Source organism: Trifolium pratense, linkage group LG6 (genome assembly GCF_020283565.1).
Source record: "Trifolium pratense cultivar HEN17-A07 linkage group LG6, ARS_RC_1.1, whole genome shotgun sequence".
NCBI classification, from domain to species: domain Eukaryota; kingdom Viridiplantae; phylum Streptophyta; class Magnoliopsida; order Fabales; family Fabaceae; genus Trifolium; species Trifolium pratense.
The window spans coordinates 15,230,350-15,239,299 of NC_060064.1; the positions used below are offsets into that span (position 1 = coordinate 15,230,350).

At 32.3% G+C, this 8,950-nt stretch overlaps 1 protein-coding gene across 1 annotated transcript; it reads right to left on the reverse strand.

The window, feature by feature from the left end:
* Nucleotides 1–1,565: 1,565 nt before the first annotated feature.
* On the reverse strand, nucleotides 1,566–5,055 carry LOC123893152 (DNA-directed RNA polymerase V subunit 5A). Its single transcript, XM_045943074.1, has 4 exons — nucleotides 4,560–5,055; nucleotides 4,285–4,461; nucleotides 2,061–2,174; nucleotides 1,566–1,950 (listed from the first exon to the last, which is right to left on the reverse strand). The coding sequence occupies exons 1-4, from the start codon at nucleotides 4,884–4,886 to the stop codon at nucleotides 1,825–1,827; spliced, it is 744 nt and encodes a 247-aa protein (XP_045799030.1). The 5' UTR covers nucleotides 4,887–5,055; the 3' UTR covers nucleotides 1,566–1,824.
* Nucleotides 5,056–8,950: the final 3,895 nt, after the last annotated feature.

The window sequence follows — 8,950 nt, forward strand, 5'->3', positions numbered from 1 at the left end:
TTATATTCAGTGGTTATAATGCAGTTAGCAACTTAGCATAGTGGTCAACTTAGCATAGTGGTAATGCAATTCATATTATCATATTGTGTGTGGCCCTTTTATTTAAAAAAATAAAAAATAAAAAAAAAAAAATATTCCCAAGAAATAGCTTCCACTATTAAAATTATTTGGAATAGAGTTTCCACTATTTTGTTCCTGGCAAACATGTTGATCACCATCACCTAGTACTAGCAGTTTTATAGGGAATTTCCCATCTCAGTAGGAGCTTTTCAAAGAAATAGCTTAGTAGTCACGTTAGCCATGCTCGGAATGATTTTAGGCATTTTGGGGTTAATTTTTGCATCCATAAAACAAACACAGCCAAGTATCGTGCATTTTCATTAGAGGAAGTTTTATAAGAATAACACAATTGATAGATGCTATTCTCTCAATTACTTGAGGGAAATAGTAGAATCTTGACCATTGAATTGTGAGGAGAGTGAAAAGAAAAAGATAAAAAAAGGTGAATTAAAAGGTAGAAATTGAAAAAATTGAGGAAATTAAGGAAAATAAAATTGAGAAAATTCATTTTCATGCTATAACGTCAATATATAAGAGTTTGAGTTTAAATTTGGATTTTCTACAAAACATTTTATAGTAACAATAAAAATATTTGGAATAATTTAAAGTGCGTGAATCTAATCACAAAACAACTTTAAAAATTTATAAATAAAAAAATTAAGAAAACTTAATAGGGAAAAGTGACAAGAAAACTTAATAGGGAAAAGTGACAAGGTCAAAACTAAAATTCACTTACTATTTTAAAGAGGAAAGTCGTATTTACCCAAAAGTCAAAATTTGAAGGTACAATTACCTCACTGGCCAAGAGGAAAGTCATATTTACCCAAAAGTCAAAATTTGAAGGTACAATTACCTCACTATCACTATGTCCATGCGTCTGTAAATGTAACAGATCTAAAACCTGCCTTGTTTATGTCAGCATGAATTTCCTTAATGTCTTATTTGTTTCATGTTAATTGACAATAGTGATGTGAATAACATTCAGTAAAACTTTAAGCCAAAAAAAAACAAAAAACTTTAAGTATAGTTCAATTATTTAAGACGGTAGAACCTTTACTTAATAATTACAATACAACGACTTTATAATTGTTTTCATTAAGCGTCGAATAAACGGCATTCACTTGTAAGAACAGATTTATCATTATGAATAAAATGCTAAAAGAATTCTAATATAGACAACTTCTTCGAGTGGTCCACAATAGACTGGTGTTTAAAAGATATTTAAAATATTATTGATAATATTGCTGTGTGTCATGTACCAAAAAAAAAAAATTGCTCTGTGTCAACAACAACAAAAAACTCTATAACATGTATTTTTAATTAATTTTAGTGTAAATATGTTTTACACTCAACTGTCAAATCATTAAAAACGTATGGCTTTAATTGTAATAACTACTCCTATAATCACACATATAAGCTTGTGATTTATTGAAGTGTAAATCTTTTACACCAACCAAGGGGATAGGACATGCCGCTGCATATTTTTGTGCCACATTGGAAGCATATTTTGGTGCAGTAAGATTAGTTTTTTTCTTAGGAAAAACCAGTTTCTACACAGAATTTTTAAATGCAGATTAGTTCTTCAAAGGTTCAAAAGAGAAATCCACAAGACCAAACTTCGCGAGTACATAACATTAGGACACAGATCACCTAGGACTGACTTATCAGTTACAATTCTACAATCATAAATTTATGCACGATACAACATATGAATTCTGAGAATTCAAACAACAAAACTAAAGAGAAACCGAGACCAAGGAAATATCACCAAACACATCGATATGTGACATGCATCTGGGTGATTTCACCGGTGTAGGTAACTTTAACTACCTGCCCCCTCTGAAGTCCATAATATCGAGCAATTGCATCAGTCTGTAGCATTCGGGGAAGCTGAAAAATACAAGACTTAATATAAGAATGCTAATTCATTAATCAACTAGAAGCATAACTGAAATTCATTCATGTCTGAGATAAGCTCTTCCTAACTTATATCAACTGACCTGCTTTTCTTGTATATCATACTTCTTCAGGAGATTTTTTTTCTGCTTATCAGTCAGCACCTGATGCTTTGGTTTCAATACATGCTTTGTAACATTAACAAGCAAGTCTGTAATCTGAACAGTAGAGAATAAAGGTTTCAGTGAGTTTTTTTGTGCATGAAACTTGTATTTTTGTCAACACAGATAATATAACAGTCAAGTTATCGAGTATGAAAGTAAATAGGAATGTTTTATGGATCGTTAATTAAGAAGTACTTAATGGACCATTACCGAAACATTCTGGAGTTCAGATACAAAGTCAAGCCATTCAGAAAGAGACGCTGTTGTTACTCACAACTTGTAAGCAACTCAAACTTGATGGTATCCTTATCGACTTTTGTATGTCAAATTCAAATATACTAAAAGGATTGATCAATAGAGACTTCAGTGTACTTTAGGAATGAAGCACTTTTCTTTTAAATGGAATTCACTTTCTTATTTAGTTGTTTATTAGAACAGAACACACGGAACTTAAGTTGTCCGGTACAAGGTGGTTAAGATCGAGATCCTAGATAGGATAAGGGAGTCAAGATAAATCATAACACAGATCATAAGATCCTACAAAATTCATAAAACTAACGTGTGTATCTGCATTGAATTCATATATATGATTATAAAATATCAAATATAAGAATAAAGAAAACCACAAGCAGATACGGTGAGTTCGCAGATACATCAGTCCAACACAGAAGAAATGATCGCAGTAACAGAGGTGCCATTACAAAATGGAGAATGAGGTCGTAAGATGACTTAGGTTGAAGGATTGGTCAGTATGAGAAATCAAAGCAGAAGAGCGTGGGATTAGAGACTGGGGTTTAGTGTTTGAACCGCATTTTGGGCTCTCTGCAAATGGCTTTTGAAATATAAGCCGCACATTCGATTTACCAAAGCAAAAGAAAAATCAGTATTGGTTAATCAAACAGAATTATTCAGATATTAAATTTGGTTTATTTTCAATTACCTCAGAAGTTTGAATACCTATATTCTGTAATATTCATTTCTGATTTTTCTTTAAATAAATATCAACACTTTATCATGATTGTTGGAAATTCCTTTAAACAGATCAAGTACATGATTTCAAGCATCGTTGTCAAACTTATGAGTTAACTCGTAAACTTGCACACAAACTCAGTTTTTGGTAGACTAGACTGAAGCAAACTCACGATTTTACATACAAGTCAACGAATCTGAAAAGAAGTGAAATAATACGTCCAAAACGGAAGCGCTCATTTATGTTGTGCGCATTCATCAGTGCCTTCCTGTTTGTGAAAGTTCAAAGCTTGTGACATTGACAAACAACAAAGATTCTCACATAGGGTTCCCTCTGTGCAGCCTGCCCCATCCCTCCACAGCGCAAGGTTACACGCAGTACAAGGCAAGTTTTCACCACTGAACTCAATGTTTTTTTCTCATTTACTCCCTCTGGTCCTTAATATAAGAAAAAATTTACTTTTAAGATTCACTGAGAATCTAATGCATCTGGTCTATATTCTCAATGAATCTAAAAAGTAAATTTTCTCTTATATTAAGGACTATAGGAAGCAGTTTTGTTTTAATTTGATATTTTTCCCCCATACCAGGTTGAGGTTTTGTGTTTGCGCCTTTGATGTCAGATAATGTCTGAGGCTAATGTTATGGTCTGCTGTTTTGCTTTATTTTAGAGTTAGAGTTTTGAAATATTTTTGTGTTAATGGGTACTATATTATGCAACTTTGTCATTTATGTTAGCATGACCCTTTCTAATATTATGCCTATATTAGGCAAAATTCAGAGCTTATGTAGACTCTAGAATTTGACAAACTTGATTCCAAACATTCTTAAAAAAAAAAAAATCCAATTTCAAAGAGTAGGGATAATCATTTCCAAATTTTGATTTTCTGAACCACGCCAGAACAATTCCTAACTAACTTAACTTCTTTATTGTTTAAAGAATTAAGCAGTTTAGATTTCCCTGTGGTAAATCTAGGTTCACAATCCAAAAATATGTTTGCCATTTTTAAACAGTAAAACAAAACACACAGAAAATTGTACTTTTTTAGTAAAGTTGTACTTGCATGCAATTTTAGGGTTTAACTCAAAGTTCACATATTCATCAAAACAGAAAAATTGTTTTCATCAAACACCACTTAAGAAACAGAACATGCAAAATAACAACAATTAATTTCCAAAATAAAAAAAAACATACCTGAAAAATTTCAACCTTGAAATTAAGAAGATTAATAGCTTTCAAAGCTTGACTAGTAATTTGATTTTGAACAATCAAAATAAGACCAGTCAAAGTATCTCTATTCACAATTTGTCCAGCAATGTTTCTAACAACATTCACTTTCACAATCCCTGGTCCAGTAAAAATCACCAAAATCTGCAACAACAATAAAAAAACTCACTCAAATCATCATCGTAACCATAAAACAAAACAAAACACATGGAATCAATAAATAAGAGATATACTATAGATACCCTTTTAGAGGGGTCAGTGGTATGAGTAGCAGTGAAACGGAGACGATCAACATCAGGAGATTGACCGTGAATTTGACGAAACTCGTCAAGAGAGCGTTGGATTTCGTCGGAAGGGATAGAGTAGCCTCTGTCTTTGAGCATCTCGAGTGTTGTTTTGCGAGATAAGTAGTAACGATGACTCTCTATGGTTCCATTGTCTAATTTTGTGATTAAACATTTTGGTGGTTCTTGTGGTGGTTGTGGTGTTGAATCTGCGTTTCCATTTTGAATCTCCATTGGTGTTGTGGTTTGTGTAGGTTCAGTGTGTGTTGTTCCATTCTCTGCCATCGTAACTATGATTTCTCTCTCTGTGCTGTTCTTCACTTCTGTTCTGCCTCTTAACTCTGTCTCAAACTCTGTTTTTTTAATTAATTAAAGACTGTATTTTCACTTGGTAAAATGTGAAAGAAAGAAAAGAAAGAGAAAAAACCCTATTTTTTTGAAAAGAGAATATCTTAAAAAAACAATAATCCTTCTTTAAAAAAAAAGTTAAATAATTCAATTTTCAATGTGTTAAATGCACAAACTTTTATAAAAACTTATTCCACCATTTAAGATATTTAAAAAGTGTTTTTGATGCACTGTTGTCAGTTTTTTAGGAGGTTTTTTAGGAGGTCACTTGATTGAGGATTTGTTATTTAACCTAGAGGTATTTAGTTCGAAACCCGGTAACAGAGACATTGTTAACATTTTTCAAATAACTATGTTATAAACAAAAAATTAATTTTTTTTATTAAAAAAATAATGTATTTGATCGATATTATACTTAGTTTTTTTTTATAAATTAAGAGCATTTAGATCTCAAAGTAGGAACAGACATCCAACTATGTTGGTACCCCTATCCCTCATCGTCATCCACCTATAGCTCAAATTATTATTAAAAGAAAAATAAGATAATTGCAAGGGGACTTAGGGAAGGCAATCTGACTCATACCCAACGGGTACCCGTAAAAATTACCCACAATGAGTAGGGTAAAAACCCGCATTTTGGGTACGGGCACGGGTATGAGTAATTACCTGCAAAAATGAATGGATACGGGTACCTTAGTACCCACCCCGCCTCATACCCACATAATATATATTTATTTATTTTATTTATATTATTATATAATAATATATGTAAATCAATTTAAAACAATACAACACTATTAAGCTATTACGTATTTTTAATAAAATATTTATTTATAACATAATTATACAAAAATAATGTGAATATTTAACATAAATATGAACTTTAACTTAACATAAGAGGTTAGTAATAATTTTGTTTATAATTTTAATTAGTCAATATTAAAATCTTTGATATTTTTTTAATTATGTTAAAAAATGATATCATATTTTATAATTCATCAATTTATTTTTAGTAAAAATGGGGGTAATGGGTCAGGTATGTGTACTTAAGTACCCATAGGGTATGAGGACGAGAGCAAAAGTTGTTACTCACGCGGGTTCGGGGATGGGTACGAGTATTTTTTTCAATTCGTGGGTATAAGGATGGGTACTATAATACCCTACCCATACCCTACTCACTGTCATCCCTAAGGGGACTAGGCCTTACCCCAAAGAACTGAATGTAGAACAATGAAACATACTTAACTCCTATTTAACCCTAAAAGATAAAATAGAAGTCCTTAGTAACTAAAGGTGAATGCACTAACCGTCAACACGAAACGGTCCACGTATCCACTACTCCCTGCAGCAAGTGATGATAACTTTTTCAAGCTAAACGGTACGAAATCATGGAATGATACAGATATTGTGCTAACCCAAACACTAGTTTGCTAGAAACCAAAGCTTCCCAGTACAAATCGATAGCCAGATCGACGGATGGTCAATCAACGGGACTGAGCACCACAAGCACAATAATTACCAAAAAAATATTAGCAAGCCCAGTGGCACGATCAACGATTACAACTGTCATCATGGAGAACCTACGTACTGAACTCTTTCGAGTAAAAGCGGGTCAAATAAAGTCTTGATGGCTGTAGCTCATGAGAGGCTTCCAAGCGAACAATGCATAGAAGTTCCACCATGTGGGGCAGAGGATGGTGAATGAACACGACTGCCAACACGGAAACAACAAATCCATGAACCAACTGCTCACAGCGATGGCGACATATTAGAGGAGAGATAAATAAAATTTATAAGAAAAAACATGCAACAGAATTGGCAGGTAGCTCAAGCCTATATTTTTTGAGATCGACAGACTGGCCGGCTAGTCAGCATGTCTACGGCGGATCCAGTCAGTCTCGTGATAAAGAGAAGTTTTTTCCAACCTTCCATTGCAAAAGGTATCGTCACAACAACAAAAGTAGCCCAATAAATCAGTCGAGGCTCCCCATGGTTTAGTAATAGGTAGGGGACAGTAACATCAACTCCCCTTTAATTTACCCAAATCTAAACCCCGAACAAGACAAGGGGTTAGACCACCACATATCTATACTATATATAAAGAAGATACATGAGTTTTGGTGTGGACTTTTCATAATACCCTTGATTTTTTTTAGTAGCAACAAAAATCTTTTATTAACAAACTTACCATATATAAGACACATCTTTTTTTAGCGGAAAAAATCTTTTATTAACAAACTGACCATAACATAAGACATTTTTTTTTACATAAGTTAGACACAGGCATGCGCGAAACGTGTCTGCCGGGCCCACTAGTTCAAATAAAAAATAAAACCTTTTTTTTCTAGCAAAAAACTATTATTTATTTTTTTTCCGAAGCTTCCAACAACAAGACAATCAAATCGCTTGTAAACCCGTTAGAACTTATTTACTAAAAACATAAGCATTACAAAATTACAAAGCCATAATCAACATAAACATTTAATATATAATGGATCATGAACACCTATCCAATTGAGAAATTTATTTTACAGAGATTAACAAAAATCACATCCTAAAAACAAGTGATTGGAAGTTTCAGCGACTCCACAACCACCTGCACATAATATTGAATCCAAGTGAATCATTCCGTTGTGAGCCATGTTATCTTTTGTTGGAAGACTATTATTTATTAACCTCCAAGCAAAAAGAGTCACCTTCCCGAGAACAATTTTGTTCCGGATAACATCATTATGAGCAGTCATCACTAACGGAACAATGTGAGTGAGCTCCTCTAAATTCTAACCGAATACCTTATATCAATACCATGATTCCACTTCCAAAAATCTTGAGCATCAACCTTAATGAAAAGGTGCTCCAAAGTAGCACAACAACTTCTTCAAAAAAGTAGCACAACAAATTTTATACAACTCCTCCTCCTACCTCAACATCATCTCCACCCCTCTCTCCCCCACTCTCCACCCCCTTCAAATTATAAACTCCGCTAACTACATACCTTGTATCAGGATCATGATATCACTTCCAAGGATCTTGAACATCAACCTATTAAATTTACTCCCTTTGATCTTTTTTTTGGTCAAGTAGTCTAGTATGTAGAAATTCCACCTTAAAGGTGGATATGTGTCCGGGGTTCGAACCTCAGCTCCTGCACATATGGTGTGATTTCCCTATCAATTGAGCTAAGCTCGCGGACATCTCCCTATGGTCCTTTTTATAAGGAACGATTTGAAAAAATAATTTGTCATTTTTATAAGAAACATTTTTTAAATTTATTTTTTTATTAAATACAAAATTGTATTTGTACCCTTATTAACTACTCCATATGTCCCATATTATAAGAAAAAAAAATTATTTTTTCTTGTCCTAAATTATATGCAAATTGCATTTTAAGATTTATCATTTTTAAGATTTATTTTTACTTATTCTCATTAAATTTAATGCAAATTGCATTTAATTTACCCTCTTTTTTCTTTTTCCCATAATTAACAACAAATAAAAATTATTTTTACATCTTCCCATGAAACTTATTTAAAGTAAAACACAAAAAATCATATTTTAAAATTTAAATTATCATATTTTACTTTTGTTAATAAATGTGATTTTTTTTTCCACTTATAATATAGGATAGAGGGAGTAAATCAAAATAAATCATTTCAATGCTAGTATATTAATTATAGAGACATATTCTTAATGCTAGTCGATGATTAGTTTTAGAATAAAACATAAAAGGAAAATGCTAAAATTATAAAATTATTAATGACAAAAATTAACTTTATTAGTCTGTGTGTTTTTTTCAAAATATTCTTTATAAAAAGATCGATCAAGTACTCCCTCCGATACCAAATATAAGAATCAAAAACAAAAAACATCAATACCAAGGAACATGTATTTGGTGTAATTTTTACACCTAATTGTCAAATATACCTTCATAGTCAAATGATTTGATCTCGCATAGAAAATTGAGCAGCTTACACATTTCTAACTTTACAAGTAGAGTGAAG

Bases quoted from the DNA above. Each gene is read 5' to 3' on its own strand.
- LOC123893152 (XM_045943074.1), bottom strand. From the start codon at position 4,886: ATGGCAGAGAATGGAACAACACACACTGAACCTACACAAACCACAACA. The intron at 4,462-4,559 runs GTATCTATAGTA...TTGTTGTTGCAG, and splicing joins CCACTGACCCCTCTAAAAGG to ATTTTGGTGATTTTTACTGG. The intron at 1,951-2,060 runs GTCAGTTGATAT...TGTATTTTTCAG, and splicing joins ATGATATACAAGAAAAGCAG to CTTCCCCGAATGCTACAGAC.